The 16,772-nt window shown below is 40.9% G+C and overlaps 1 protein-coding gene across 3 annotated transcripts in view; it reads right to left on the bottom strand.

The window, feature by feature from the left end:
* Window positions 1–9,684, bottom strand: part of ST6GALNAC3 (ST6 N-acetylgalactosaminide alpha-2,6-sialyltransferase 3) — a 563,588-nt gene extending 553,904 nt beyond the window's left edge. For all 3 annotated transcript variants that reach the window (XM_033225332.1, XM_033225334.1, XM_033225333.1), the window contains exon 1: window positions 9,510–9,684. In XM_033225332.1, the coding sequence (XP_033081223.1) occupies window positions 9,510–9,527 (18 nt within the window). In that variant the 5' untranslated portion in view covers window positions 9,528–9,684. The remainder of the gene's footprint in view (window positions 1–9,509) is intronic.
* Between the last annotated feature and the right edge of the window lie 7,088 nt (window positions 9,685–16,772).

The raw sequence follows: 16,772 nt of genomic DNA, 5'->3' as shown, positions 1-16,772 counted from the left end.
GACGAGTGAACTTACTTTTTTACTTTAAATTAGTAAAATCAAAATACAAATCAAGTATTTCTGATGAAAAATTTAGAATTCAAACTGAGAGATGCTATAAGTGTAAAACGTACACTGAGTTTTAAGAATTGTTTGTAAAAAAAAAATCTATAAATATCTCATTAATTTTTATATTGAGTACATTTTGAAATGAAAGTATTTTGGATATATCAAGTTAAATAAAACACATTATTAAATTCTACATGTTTCTTTTTTGCTTTTTTAAAATATGGCTATTAGGAAATGTACAACTGCATAAATAGCCTACATTATATTTCTGTTGGACAGCACTGCGACAGGCCATGACATAAGGGTATTATTGTTTTATTCATATTAATCACAAAGCCAGAATGGGACTTAAGGTCAGTCTAGCTCTGACCTCCGCACCCCACAGTCTTCCTACTGCCCACGCCCCAGAGAGCAGCTCCAGCGTCTTTTCTTGGGTACCACTTTCTCTGATAAGGCAAATGCTTCACAAAGGGAGACTTTCACTTCTCTCTTTCGAGTCCAGCCCATTGTTGCAGCCAGTCACGCAGCAAACAGCACCAGGAATCACAGCCCTGCTCGCTGCAAGTGCATATAGCCCACTAGTCCCAAGGAGTGTGATCAACTCACAACAGTCGTTTGCTCATTCTAGTTCTCAAAATCTAAGATGACTATCGCAACCAGGTTTTAATTCCAGATCAGGACTCATTTCCAACCCAGAACATACACATGTTATTTCCAATTCCCTTGTGATCATGATCTTCTCAGAGCAAGACGCAAACAGTTTTCATAGCTGACCAGAGAAGTTTTTATTTTGTGTCTAGTAAATGCGTAGCTAATAAACTCACTAAAAAACCAAATAGCCTTTGAAATCAGAGAGAAGTCCCTTCCAGAAAAGGATTTTATGTGCGATAGTTTTCAGATCTGAGTAAATATTAAGATAAGATTGAATGAATGTGGATGTATATTTATATTTACTATGTGTGCACAGAGACACACACCTTAAAAAAAAAAAAAAACCACAAAAATGAGCCAAGTATCCTCTTTTTTTGGCCTCCGACAAATCTGTTTAGGAGTTAACTTCTCCGTCACTCTCTCAAGTAGCAGATGTTGTTGGCCCCCACCCCTCCACATCACACAGGAAATGAAAGAGAGGCCTGGAGATACGGAGTGTGGGGTAAGGGGCTTCTCAAAGAATGTCACCCTACCCTAGGGCTGCTGTTTATTAAACTCTCTTAGTATCCCAGGCCAAGGTTTCTGACTTAGTGATTTTAAATCAGTTTACAATCAGAACCAGAGCCTGGTCTCAATTTTTGAGTTGAGAGAGACAGCAATAGAGAAAGCGCAGATAATCCCTTCACCTCATTTGAACCTTTTCCTAGGCCCACTCTCCTGCTGACAAACCTTTACAGAGCTGCTAACAACGAGAGAAATGAATCAATTTGGGGTTTAGCACCCGTTTTTTTTCCCTGCTCAGGTGAAGTCACTAATTGGCAGTAAAAGGCATAAAAAGTGTACATCAGAATGGCTGGAGGCAAACGGGTCTGGATAATCCATAAACTGAATAATGAGCCTTTTAATAACCAGGAGCTAACTGCAGCTTTTGGTAATGGGATCCAGGTAGCACTTGTAAATCTACTCCCTCCAATTAGAAAAATGCCTTCTTCCACTGTTCCCTAAAGAAAAGAAACAGAAAAGAACCTCATTCAACTCCTAGCCCTCAGGCATAAATGTGTGTTAAATTCTCACAAACAGAAATTTTTCTCCTGGAGAGAAGCTTTCATAACTTTGCTCAGTCGTTTACTAGAAAGCTTAATAGGCTTCCTCTGTTTTCCTCAGATCTAAACCCCTTCTTTCTCCCACTAGTCCTTCAACAAAGGTTTCCTCGATTCCAGCTATTACCAGTACTAATAATACTAATAATATTTTTTGCCGTTTCCACTTCATACCTGTGCAGTGCACTCTGCTTTGCAAAGTGCATTCACAAGCATTATCTCTTTTGGTCTCCAACACCACCCCAGGGACAGATCTAGGTTGGGGAGCCTGAAATGTATATAATTTGTGGGATTCCTTGATAAAATGAATATAAAATTATAAATACCAAAATGCTAGTGTCTCTTCCCAGAACCTTGGAAGGGCCCTGAAGCTTGCACTCAGGGTAAGTCCAACTCTCCCTCACTCCCACCGGCAAAAAGGACATACACGTTCACATAACTTGCCTAGGGTTAAAGATCTATACAGAGTTAAACAGAATTAAAACCTTCTTATCTCCTCAGTCTTTGCAGCCCCTCTAGTTCCTCTAGTTCCTCTGTCACAAAGGAAACTCAGAGGAACAAATAAAAACAACACAGCTAAAAGTGGTCCCCATCAGGCCACCAGATTAGGAAGTTGTCTAGACTGGATATTGCCTGGGGTAGAAGATGGTGAAAGAAATTCAGAATCCCTATAAATATTTACTTAATTGGCACTGAAGGTAAAAGACAAGCTCTATAGCTTGTCCAATCCGCAGCCCAGGACAGCTTTGAATGCGGCCCAAAACAAATTTGTGAACGTTCTTAAAACATTATGAGTTTTTTTGCGATTTGCTATTTTAAAAATTTTTTTAGCTCACCAGCTGTCATTCGTGTTAGCGTATTCTATGTGTGGCCCAAGACAATTCTTCCAATGTGACCCAAGGAAGCCAAAAGTTTGAACACCCCTGCTTGATAACCACACAAAGCCAGGGTGAACCCCACCTCCATCACTTACCACAGGACATGGGGCAATTTACTTAGGTTTTCTTAACTTCAGTATCTTCCTTTGTAATAAAAGTTTACTTAGCACAGAACCCAGCCTGAGCACTCTGGCTGTTCAATAAATGGCACCTATTGTTGCTGTTGCTATCAATCCATCCAAAGAACACTACTTTTACCCAAGCCACTCATTCCCCACAGTGTGCTGATATACGTAGCAAAGCATCTGCTCACTCACTGTAAGACTGGAAATTAGGCCAGGCAGCTGCTGAGAATTCAGCATTTCCTGGGCAGCAGTAAGAAATGTCATAGCAGATTTATTAAATGAAGTGACTTGTCTACTTGCCAGGGTTATTCTACGGTTTCAGATTTATCATCTGTGTACCTGCGAAGTCCCTGTGGCTTTCCAGTCTCAGTGAAGCCACACTGTTTTCAAATGCTTTGAGACCTCATGGTTTGAGAACCACACAATCGTTTGGTTGTGGGTGTTTGGGTTTTGATTGTTTTTTTGTTCTGTTTTGTTTTCTGGTATTTTTTGGTTTATCTGTTTCTGTTAATCTGGGGAACCAAAATGATCATGACAAAAGTTAAACCACACCTACACTTCCCTTTTTTCCTCCTTCTAGTCCAGTTCTCCCATCTCCCCACCCCCCCAACCTCAAATTTTAAATTGGCCCCAGATTTTATATGAGGAATGATAACAGACCTACCTACAAGAAACATACTAAGAAAAAATTTAAGGAGCAAACTAACTGACAAGCTTTAATCTGCTTGCTACACATTAGAGTTAAAAAATCCATGCCACATCCTTGAAGAGCTCAGCTGTTTTCAGAAAACAGGCTGGACCTGTGTCTATACCTGACATCAACAAACATTAATAACACCACTCATACATTCAGCAAACACTTAAGGAGCACCTACTGAGAGCCAGGTTAGTTCTTAGCAACACCAAGTTGAATACAACAAAGCCTTTTCTGTCTTCCACATTCAGGTAAGTAACCACCACCACCCCACCCATATACTCCCATGCCATGAGGTGTAACTTTCAAAGTAATTTGCATAGTTTTAATTCCTAGTTTAATTATTTGCCTTCTCACTGAGTCTATAATCTCACTTAGGGTAAGAACAGAATTCATTTACAAATGCTCAGTAAAAAGGCTCAGTAGAAAGGCTGCGGCTCCCTAACAGTTGATAGTTAAAAAAGAGTTGGGCATGAAAGCAGTTTACTGACAGTACATGGTAATACCTGCTACTACAGGGACAAGAACTTAGACCACAGGAGCATGGAGGAAGCCTGCTGAGGCAGGCGACGGCTTGACCACAGATGTGACTCTAAAGTAGGAGTTGAACAAGGCAGAGGGAGTAAGGATGGAGAGGAAGAGGCAGAGCTGAGAGGTTTTCCTGAGACAGAATTGATGCACTGTAGAGAAGGATTAGATTTGGGGCAGGGGGAGGAAGAGGAAATGAGAAGACGCCAAGTTCGTAACTTGGTATCATCATTCATCTAATTACCTATCAATCAAGATAAATATATGAGGACAGGTCACTGGAGAGAAGGTAGTTGTGGCTTAGTCATGCATCTATCGTATCAGCTAACTGCTTCATGTTCATAAGCCTCATCAACCTAGTAAAACCATAATCTTCTCGAAGGCAGAAATGATTCACAAGGCTCTTGTGTCCACATGTCCACTCAATGTCCACTTCCAATATAAAAGTTAATACAATTCACCTATATTTTTAAAAAATAAAAGTGTACAAGACACTGTGCTAAAAATGTACCTGCTGACCAAAGGTAGAAATCATAAAAGAAAATATGGATAGGATTTATTGCATAAAATGTTAAAGTATCTATAATTTATAAAAGAAGAAAGACAAATGACTAACACAAATTTAAAAGCTTAACTTCACTAATGATCAAATAAATACAAATTGAATCTAAGAGTTTTTCCTGTCTATCAAATTTGAGAGACTTTTTAAACACCCCCACAAGATCTTCCCTGTAATCTGTCTGCTGGAGCTGCTGAAAACAGAGAATCTGACAAGGGCTCTGGGGCCCAAGAAGACACCAGAGCTACTATGAAAAGAGACTGGTCCTAGACCAGGCACGGTGGCTCATGCCTGTAATCCCAGCACTTTGGGAGGCCAAGTCAGACAGATCACTTGAGGCCAGGAGTTCAAGACCAGCCTAGCCAACATGGCGAAACCCTGTCTCTATTAAAAATACAAAAAATTAGCCGGGCATGGGGGCACATACCTGTAGTCCCAGCTACTTGGGAGGCTGAGGCACGAGAATTGCTTGAATCCAGGAGGCAGAGGTTGCAGCGAACCAAGATCATGCCACTGCACTGCAGCCTGGGCAACAGAGTGAGACTCTGTTTCAAAATAATAATAATAATAAAGAGACTGGTCCTTGAGTTGATTCTTTATTCAATGGTAGAGCTACACAGCAAATCTGCCTAACCAGGAGCATGGCAAGAAATGAACCTGCCAAGATTCAGAATTTCTTTTCCCCCCTGCAATATAACTAATATACAGATTATCTCATTTAACCTTTAGAATAACCCATTGAGGAATGCATGATCATTCCCATTTTGGAAACTGAGGTAGTGAAATCAAGAAACTTGCTATGGCTCGATAATTAACAAGGAGTGGAGCCATAATTAAAACTCACATATTTCTGGCTTTAAAGTCCAGGCAATGTGAAGTCTGTATTCCAAAATTAAATGATTATGAGGTGATCACCATTCTGTTTGAGAACTAGCCCTATGTATTGGCAGAATGGGCCCTCAGCATGCACAGCACCTTGAGGGGATAGTTCCATATCCCCTAAAAGACCAAACTTAGCTGCCACAGCATGGGGGTCTCTTCTGAGTGAGGGTCACTATTGTGTAGGCAATAATGATACTTTAATCAATATCTCTCTATCTCAGTTTTCTCATTTGTAAAAATGGATAGTAAAATCCACTGCAAAATTCTGTTGAGAAGATTAAAGTCTTAGCCCACAGAATAAAGTTGGCACTGCCTCGAAAGTTATCTTTCTAAAACACAAGCTCCATCATAGTAAATCCTATTTAGTCTTCAAACCACAACTCCAATACCATCAGTGGGAAGCCTGTCTGAACTACCCAGTGACAGGGGCAATTGCTCTCTTCTTCCAGGCGTCTATTATGCCCTCCATGGACCTATGTAGTTTTACTCTTCACATTGTAACCTAAGCACTCATTTACTTTTCTATCACCCTTACTAAACCGTAAGCCATTTGCGAATGGGGTCAATGGTTTATGCATCTTGTGATGTAAAAGGAATCAGAACAGGCCACCCCAAAATATATCACTTTGGCATATTGATTATTTTGAGCTAAAGGCAACTGAGAAAAAGCAGATACAGGAAGGGCTTTCTGACCTCCCCATTTCTACCTAAAAGCAAGGCGTAAAATTTCCCACGAGAAATGTCCCTTCCCTGTGCCAGGAAGAGGAGAACATTCTTATGATCAAAGATGGAGAGTCAACACCAAGATAAATCTCTACTAAAAACACTCACCTATTTTCCGTTACTTTTCCCCATACATTTCCCACTTTCTCGCAATCGACTGCCCCAGTCCAAATTCCCTTTTTCCTTTGTCTTGTCACATCTCCACAATTTATCCTTCTTTATTAAAATGCTTTATAAACTCTCAGGCCTCTCCCCTTCTTTGGGTCTTTATTTCTTATATAGGAAGCCCTCTATGGTACACATAAAAACATTAACATCAAATAAAATGTGTATGCTTCTCCTCTGTTAGTATGCCTTTTGTCAGTTTAGTTATCAGGACTAGGCACAGAAACTAAGAAGGCAGAGGAAAAGCTTTCCTTTTCTACAGATGCCAACACTAAGTCCAGGGCCAGCAAATGGCAGAAAATGTTTCATTTAAAAAAAAAAAGTCCATAGTTTTATCCTCATAACAACTCTGTAACGCAGTGGTTGTAAGTCTATGAACACTTCAACATGGGAAAACTGAGGCTCCAAGTTGCAGTGGCTGTCTAAAATCATATGCAAGAGGCCAAGCTTGCACAGAACTCAGGTCTCTGGACTGAAACCTGTATTCTGCACTGTTCCATTTGTAGCTTTTCAAAGACAACAAAGAAAAAAGACCCAGCCCAGACTGTCTAGACCATGACTAGAGAAAGTGATTGCTCAAAGGTGTTAGGAACTGAATGGTATTAGGACATCTTAAAAGTCATCACCTGGGAGAACCCGGGAGGCTCAAAGGTGTTAGGAACTGAATGGTATTAGGACATCTTAAAAGTCATCACCTGGGAGAACCCGGGAGGCTCAAAGGTGTTAGGAACTGAATGGTATTAGGACATCTTAAAAGTCATCACCTGGGAGAACCCGGGAGGCTCAAAGGTGTTAGGAACTGAATGGTATTAGGACATCTTAAAAGTCATCACCTGGGAGAACCCGGAGGCTCAAAGGTGTTAGGAACTGAATGGTATTAGGACATCTTAAAAGTCATCACCTGGGAGAACCCGGGAGGCTCAAAGGTGTTAGGAACTGAATGGTATTAGGACATCTTAAAAGTCATCACCTGGGAGAACCCGGGAGGCGGAGCTTGCAGAAAGCGGAGATTGCGCCACTGCATTCCAGCCTGGGTGATAGAGCGAGACTCCGTCTCAAAAAAAAAAAGTCATCACCTGGGAAAGTATTGGAACAGCAGTAAAGTATACGGAAGGTTGACGTACCTGGGTCTAAATCCAGGATCTCTCTGTCATTAAACCTGTGTGGCCTTGGGCAAATCTCTTAAACTAGGGAGCTTCAGCTTTCTTCTCCGTAAAATGGGGTTTAAAACAATGATACTTATCTTTTAGGGTTTTATGTAAAGATTAAAGAATAAAAGACATTTTGTATTTTATAAAAAATAACAGTTATAAGAAACAGACTGAGGATATAGTAAGGATCAACCAAACTGCACTTATTATTATATGTTACAGGAAAAAATGGTACATATTAAATCCCTGTGACACAAAGTATTTTTCACACCCTATCTTATTTCATCCCCACAGCAACCTTGTGAAGCAGGTGCCACTACTTTGATCTTATATTGAAGAAACTAAGGCCCAGAGACATTTAAGTAACTTGTTCAACATCACAGAGGTAGCAGTGGGCAGAGCCAGCATCCAGACATATCTTTCTGAGTCTAAAACCCAGATCAGTTTCAGTGGAGGGAAGATAAGGTGAACAGAAATGTCCCAAATGTCTGAGAGCAGTGTGAAGTGCTAGAAGAGACAGATTGGACCACATTTATGTGTAGTTGGGATGTGCATTAAAGATGTTTATCACATGTATAGGATAAGGCAGGGGAGAAACCAAAAGGGAAAAAGATGGCCAACAATAAATATCATGCTCCTCAATGTCCCTTTCAGCAAATAACACAATGAATAGTAAAGATGACTCATATTCATATTTCAGTCCTTGTGCTAAGAGCCTCCAGGTTAAATATCGCATATTGTCATAGTGATGTATTATTTCCTCATGATTTTGCTACCATTTGTTATGTCCTGGAAAATGTTCTGAAACAAAAAGAGGAAGTTCAGAAAGATCACAGGAAACTTCTGATCTCCTTTATGCAAAGAAGGGGAAACAAGTTCTACGAGGTTAGTCTCTTATTTTCATCATTAACACTAGGCACGTTAGAAGATGATTCAGGTAACCAGAACAGCAGTAGATGACTTCATATTATCTTATAGAGGAATAAATGCTATTCACAATAACACAACAACAACGAATTGTTTCCTGGTATTTTCCTTCATCACACAGTTCCCCCATGCTTGGACAAATAGGTCTTTGCATTCTCCAGTCAAGGCCCAGGAAACTTTCATGCTGTGCATGTTTTTGATTCATGCAGCCAGGTTATGTTCTTGTAGAAAAGTAGTGGGAAAAAAAAAAAAAAAAAAACTAGGGTGGAGGAAGCCTCTACCAGTGGGATGGAAAGTTCTTTTTAAGTGAGTTCCTCACACCAAGTCCTCCCACCTGAGGCCACAGTCTGCGAACCCAGAAAGATGCTCAGTTGAGGCTAAGAATCCGGTCTTGGAGAAAGAAAACTCAACAAAGAAGGGGTGGCTGAGCGCACTTTGACAGAGTATAAAATCATTTTGTCTATTCAAATTTATGAGCATAAGGAGAGGGAGAGGTTCTCTACTAACATATACATCCTCGTGTGAACTTTTCCAAAGTAGAGCTAAGGGCACACAGAGCTAACAGATCTCATAGAAAACTCATTCCTAAGGGACTACCTGTAAACTCAGAAGTTTCTGTCTTCACATGATCAAATGCACAGTAGAGACCACCTCCGCTCTTCCCTCCATTAAAAGCGCTATGCCCCTCACCACCAGCAACTCACGCCTAGCCACTCCACCCCTCCCCGTGGCCCCTGAAAGGCCTCAGGCTCCACAGAGCCGCGGGACCCGCGGGAACACCCCTCCTCTCCCTACCATCCCCATTATTCGGCACACAGCCCTGCTCTTCCCTGGAGCCAACAGTCTGCAGCTCCTTCAATGCAGGCGCGAGCAGGCAGGAATGGTGGGAAAAGAAGCTGTGCCAGCTGCATGTTTCAGAATCTCCCTCCATATGCATTTGCCAAAGGAACAAAAAGAAAATCAATGCCAGGAAAAGACAACTGAGATGAGGATGCTGTGGGACCGCGGCTGACTCCGTGCCTCTGAGCAGCAAGGGGCTGGCCAACCACGCGTCCGAGCCACAGATCCGAGTCGTTACCTTCAGGATGCAGGCCATGGCGCTCCGCCGGCCCTCCTGCCACCGAGCAGCGGGTGCGCCTGGGTCAGGGGCAGTCCCGGGGGCAGGATGGAGGCTGGTACCGCGGCAGGACGGCTCCAGCCCACATTCCCGCAGATCCAAATAAGGGGACCGCGGGGCAAGCTGCGCCGCCACAGACCCCGCCCCCCGAGCCGCGGCCCCGCCCCCGTCCCCATCCACTGGCCCGCGGCCCGCGCGGCCCCGCCCCCGGATCACGTGCCGTCCCGGGCGCCGGCGCCAGCGGCCCCTCGATGCCTGCTACTTCTTTCTCTTGTTTTCTTCTGTGAACGTTTCGCGGTTCGGCGTGCACCGAGTGCGCTCCGCAGCAGGCAGGGACCTGGGTCCCGCGGGGGGCCAGAGAACGGCCTTTTCTTCTCGGTTCCGTCTTCTCTCACACATCAGAGAACTCCATTTTACAGACGTTTCACACTTTGTCAAACTTCAGTGCGTTTGGCATCGCCTTTCTACAGACTTTGGGCACATCAAAGGGTGTTTCGAAAGTAGCAACGAAGTTCTCGCTGGGCTGTTCAAGGATTGAGCCTTCACTCTGTGATGGGCTTATCTAAAATTAATAATTTGCCACTAATAAGGTAGCACAAATATCAACGAATGAAAGCCGTCATGAACCTTACACTGTGTATGGTATATTTTGTGTGTGTGTATTTTATATACACATATATGTGTGTACAATATATGGATTATTGCCTTTTCCTGCTACAAGCTTGTTTATGAAATCATATGTGCATAATATACAGTCTACAGATACAGGATGCACACGTGTATATTGTATTAGATATGTACATGTTTATTGTACAATATATGTTTATAAAGTGTGTGTGTGTACATGACAGGACTTTGCTCTTCCCTGCTTCAAGCAAGAGCCGGCTAAGAGAAGCAGTTATTTCTACAAATAGAGTAAGCACATTGCAGAAGGGAGAAAGCATTCCGTGTACACACACAGATTTTTACCAGTTGGTCTGTCAGAAAAAATTTTAAAGCAGCCCCCAAATATTTACCCAAAAGAAGTTTCACTTGCTAGAAGCCCCGTCTAGTTTGCCTCCATGGAATCAGGAAAAGCACTGTGGGCTGGTGGTGTCATGAGATTGGCTCACAAACCACGAGGCAGAAACCAGGCTTTCAAGGAATTTGGTATTTTCTTTGATGAGAACTTGCAAAATTCTTAGAGAGCAGAAGTAACCACAGGAAGGAGGTTGCAGAAGCTGAGCCTGTGGATGAACTGCCTGTCCCATGGGAAGCTCCTGTCTTCAGTCTCCGTGGGGTACCACACCCTGTCTTCGACTTCTTACTCCTGCCGCTCCCTCCTCTGCCTTACAGATCCAGTGTGTTTTCAGTAAGAACTCCTTGTTCGGAAAGATATACTTTGCTGCTGTAGCTCGTGGTCCTTCATGGGCCAGGAAAACTCAGTATTTCATTCATTCACTCATCCCTTGATTAACTCCACAAACTTTTTTTATTGAGCTACTACTAAACGGAGGAATAAACTTTATTCCCCTTCCACTAAGTGGAGGAAAAATATTGAGGACCTTTCAGGGATAGGAGAATGACTTTCAGGATATCTAACATCAACGTGGGCTCACAGTTAAGTGAGAAAGATAAGAATAAAAGATACATGATATTATAACATGGAAAAGGCCTTGGCCAAATTGGAAGCAAAGTTCTCAGGAAGGAGAGTCTGGGCCTGGCAGAACAGCAGGGCAAAGGGGCAAGGGTGGGCAGACCACATCGTTCTCTCCAGGAAGTTTGTACATCCGGAAAGCGAAACAGCAGGCCCTACTGAACAGCCCCGCTAAGTACTTCCCTGCAGGGTATCCTTGATCAAGTTTCTTAACCTCTCTTTAATCCTTACCTTATCTAATAGTATCTATCCTCAAGAGAATAAAATGAGATAATAATGTTTGCAAATGCACTCAGCTCAGTTTCTAGCACTATGAGCACTTTTTAAATGATAGCTATTTATGTAAAAAAGAAAATCTTCCACTAAAGATAGATTTGTGGGAGAAGCTGAGTAGGATGATTGCCATCGACCTTGGGTGTCTCAGGAGGATGAACACCAACAGAGCAAACATTTAACATGTTATGCCATGATGGGGCCTTTACTAACTCCCTCAGTCCACTTGGGTATGGCTTTCTCCATTAAATTTCTACCCACCCATGTCCATACTTCCCAAGGTGTTATGTTTTGTTAGCATCCAAAAGTTATGTCTAAATACAACTAGAAATCTTTATAACAATCTAAAAACAAACTCAAGCTCTAGAATAAATCTGGACTGGAAGGTTTACAAAACAATCTTAACAATCACTGTTTTAGATGGACCACTCTTGATGTCTGGAAAAGAAAAAAAGCTTTTGGATGAAAATAAAAACAGGTTTTGAACCTACCAGGGAATGCAGTTATAGCCAGGTTTGTTGGGGCTGGGAGGGTAGGAGTGTGTGGCCAGGATTTTTTTTTGTTTTAAAACTGGCCAAACTACAGGAACAGCTTAGTCAAGTCCATAGGTGTAGCATAATTTTCCAGCTCTAACGTTGTGACTTAAAGCCAAGAGCTTCTATTTCCAAAAATAATCACAACAAAATGGACGCATCCTTCAATTAAATAAAATATCTCATTTGATCCTCACAACATCCACATGGATGTTATCATCCCCACCTGGTAACTAGGGGAACAGGGACTTGAATCTAGGGACTTGTGGGTTTGCCATCTTAACTGCTACATTCAGCTGTCCAGTATGTTAGAAGCCCAAGCTCTGTCATTTGTCACTCTTCAGATTTCACCTGTTGTCTTAGTGTAGCCATAGGAAAACTTAGGGTAAGTATGAATCCTCCCTGGGATACATACTAGGATGCAAAACCTAGGGCAAGAATGTGGGTATGCAGGGAATAGGTACACTCTATCAATCTGAGTGTACCGGATAGATGCACTCACACTGTATTTTTCAACCCTCAGCTCCTGGGTCCTAGCTTAACAAAGACCCAGCACTTCTCATCGTCTCTTACCAACCAAGCTGTTACCACCTTCTGTGCATGAGAATGACTTCCAATCAAAGATTCTCACCTCACTGCTGTATCTCACCTGCTACCTGGGGGTGCCACAGAGCAGCCTGCCAGCCTTTGCTTCCCTTCATGGAGAGATCCTTGGGGACTGCCCTCTCACTACCTCAGCCTCCCTAGGGCTCTTCTTGGTTCCAAGTGGTCTATCTTCCTTCTCCTCAGAGGCCTTTCACTTGTAAGATTTCACCATGCCTCAAGGTGAAGACTTCATGAGTTATGACAAGTCATGGGTGAAAATTTGCTATTTAAATTCAGTTTTGCTTCAATGTAAACAGCCCCATTACCCCGTAATTCTCAGAGTTATAACATACAGTTAGTTCCCTGATAGAAACAGAATTAACATGCTGACTCTCATAACTTCTCCAATTTCAGCCTGCACATATATTAATTTAATATATTTATATGCAACATGGAGTCATTTATTAAGATTTTAATTGGATCTCAATTTTTCCAATCTAAAGATTTTAAATGAATTCCACATATCATAAAACTCTTTTTGTCATCCACTACATAAATTATGCCTCCATAGGAGACTGTGACTGGAAGATCCATTAGAAAATGTTATGGGAAAGTCATTTTTTTAACATTCTGAGCCAGGATAGGAAATGATCTTCTTTTACTAGAAACCATTGCACTGTTGTAATTGTGACCTAGGAAATTTTTCATATCCTAAAGTAGGCATTTAGGTGTCCAGGTCCACATGTGTGTCTGTAGTTGTGTTTAAGTGCATCTGTGGCTATGCCCTTTTAGGTGGCTGTTTATGAGAATACACTGACATACGGGGTTGAGCTTCATTTCCCTCTTTTTTGATAGTAGGACATTCCAAAATTTCATCCAGTTTGCATTCCCAGGACTTGAGCTTACTGCTATTTCAAACCTTTACACAGTTCTAATCCAGAATTCGTCATTATCCCTGACTATACTGATATTTATCTGGGATGAACTCCAAGACAAGTTACGCGTGATTTAAAATTGCATTTTTTAAATATTATATTCAGTAATGTTCCCCCTTAACTTCATCTCAGCTATTGGAAGATTCCATCTTTTCCCAAATTTTGTTGTCAAATGAACCAGTAAAAAAAAGCTGTTTTTAATTTTTTAAAAATCCACAACTAATGTTGTTTACCTACTTTTCATTACCTAGAAGAATGTAGTTTTTAACCTGATTTGTTTTTCTTAAAGAGTTTCCCTGTAAGATTTTTCTTAAAAACCATAATCAATTAAAAGTAAATATGGACTAGGCATGGTAGCTCACGTCTGTAACCCCAAAACTTTGAGAGACCCAGGCAGGCCTATCACCTGAGGTCAGGAGTTCAAGACCAGCCCGACCAACATGGTGAAGCCCCTAAAACTACAAAAATTAGTCGGGTGTGGTGGTGCACGCCTGTAGTCTGAGCTACTTGGGAGGCTGAGGCAGGAGAATTGCTTGAACCCGGAAGACAGAGGTTGCAGTGAGCCAACATTGTGCCACTGCACTCCAGCCTGGGCAACAGAGCTAGACTTCGTCTCAAAAAAAAAAAAAAAAGTAAATATGGCTAGAAGCATTGGCATGTAGTTTGAATTAAGTTTGTATTGGATCTCTCCAAGGCTGTTGAAGGCTCCATTATTAATTGAGTCTGATATTTCTTAACCATGTTTCCCAGAGTTTGTTTCCTTTTTATTGTGAGATTCCCCTCATGTGTGTTTCTCTACACTCTTCTTGGATTTCTCCTCTCAGTGAGGCCCAGTTACATGCTGCCCTAAAAGATTAGAGTGGAAAGTTGATATTTGAAATGCTTCCATGCAGGACTGATGGGAACACCCAGGGGGGAGGGCCCGACAGTTGGGTTTTGCTGCAGTTTATTTTGCCTGAACCATTTTTTCTCTAATGGTCTGGCCCTCAGAAACCCTCTGGAGAGAGCTACGATTTTTGCTAATTCTTCGTGTCAATACCATCCCCTTCCAGGAATCTCCCCGAACCCTCCTGTTTGTATCTATTTCTGAACTATTGCCTAAAAAGTAGAAGAACAACATCATCCAATGCAAAGAGAAAAGGTCCAAAAAGAAGTCACCTAAGTACATTCTTTACAGAACCCCTGAAACACAAGGCATTGTTATTGTGCCCAACAATGTCGATATGTATCAAGCTGCTCCCAGCACACCTGTGTGAAGGTAGCGCAGACAAACTGAGAGAGTAAAGGGGCATGTCCCCTGTGGGAAAGCCATTCATTCTTTTCAAGAGCAACAGATATAAAGCAACAAGTGACTTAGGAATCTGAAAATCCTGGTTCATTTGTTGGCTTAACAAACATTTGCAAGCCCAGGTGATGTGTATAGGAAGCAGAAACCATTTGTGAATGGGCTTCCTCCTATAGTCAAAACTTTCGGTGGCCTCTTGATATATTTATAGGCCTGCCAACATTCTTTCCATAATCATTGCCCGTTATTCTCTTACATCAACAGTTGGCAAGCTTTGTCAGCAAAGAGCCACACAGTAAATATTAGCCTTTGCAAGCCATTTGGTCTCTGTCACCACTATTCAACACTGCCATTGTAGTACAAAAGCAGCCATAGATATAAACAACGGGCAGTGACTGTGTTCCAATAAAACCTTTTAATGGACACTAAAATTTCTATTTCATATACTTCTCAGTGCTATGAAATATTATTCTTTTTTTTAACTATTTAAAAATGTACAATCCATTTTTGGTTCTGCAGATGTAGAGAAACAATCTGCAGACCCAATGAGGCCCACGAACAGTAGTTTGCCAACCTCTTTCTTGACTTTCGCATTCTTTATTCAGCTATATTTCACCCTCCTTCAATCCCAGATCAAATCCCATTTGGCCCTTGATGCATTTTCAGACCACCCTAGTCTAGTGTAGCTTCTCCTCTTTGAATTCCAACAATTACTATTTGCAAAATTCTTTTGGCAATGAGTCACGTCCTATCTGGTGGAATTTTTTTCTAGTGTTGACTTGACCTATTATCTACATCTTTTTTGTTATTATTTTTAGCCTTACTTCCCTAATAGATTGTAAGCTTACTGATTTGTTCTTTCCTTTGCAGCCTTCACCTTTTTATGCCCCCAGCAAGGAAATACAGTACCTTTCATACTCAGTAAATGCTGATTAATCTGATTCGATTCATTCAATTCTGAAGAGATAACTAAGAATTCCAGATGAAAGATGCTAACAACCATAAATGTATGAAATTGAAAATCAGATTGTCCTACTATTCTGGATGCTGCTCAAAGGTTTTAGGTAAGAAACTTTGGATGTGTTATTACTTCCTTCATCACATATGATATTTTCAGATCATCTTATATTTCTCTATAAGGTATTTTCTACTTTTTAATCATCAGACTGATTACTTGATTTGGACGGATTTTGAGTTCATGTTTAACGACAAGAGTGGCCTGTGATTATCCCTGTGGGTGTTCTCAGTTGATTGAGAAATCAGTGACACTTTTCTTCTAAGTGGAAACTACCTTATTTATATCAAGATTTTTAAAAAATCACTGTATGTAGTACTTTTTAATCAGCCATGGTGCATTGTGTTTATTTGATATTTAGTTTAGTTAAAAATGATTCACTAACACTATGATTTCTTTTTCAGTTTGTTCCACTTTATTTCATCTTCATTTTTATTAAAATATAATTAATAGAATCATAAATAAATCTGTTTTGCCTAATAGATAAAGATTTTCAAAAGCATCAAAGATTTAAATAACAGAGTTTGTGGTTTTTACTGACACCTTTATAATTAAGAAATAGTAAGAAATTACATACTAAATAATGGCATGTTCCAAATAAGATTAGTTTTCCCTTCCAAATGGTGAATTCAGCAGTATTTAGGACAAGCACTGCATAATTTGAACACTAGAAAAATGTCTATCTCATTCTTTCATCAGCTTACATTTTAAATGAGTTATTCACAGCAGTCTGTTTCCATTCTTTAATGGTAATAAAACTTTGCCATTTAAAAATTGGCGAAGAATAGCCAACCACCTCTCTCCCTATAAACTAGCCCTTGTCCATATTTTCAGCAAAAGTATGTCTATTAGCATCACCATGGGATGAATCTAAAATATTTGTAAACAACATTTGTCTGAACACATTTTTAAAAGTTTAATGCCTATACACTACTTTTCTTTGACCTGTTTTTTGTTTTTCG

Source organism: Trachypithecus francoisi, unplaced genomic scaffold (assembly GCF_009764315.1).
Source record: "Trachypithecus francoisi isolate TF-2019V2 unplaced genomic scaffold, Tfra_2.0 Lachesis_group12, whole genome shotgun sequence".
Taxonomy (NCBI): Eukaryota; Metazoa; Chordata; class Mammalia; order Primates; family Cercopithecidae; genus Trachypithecus; species Trachypithecus francoisi.
This window is presented reverse-complemented; position numbering and strand designations above follow the sequence as displayed.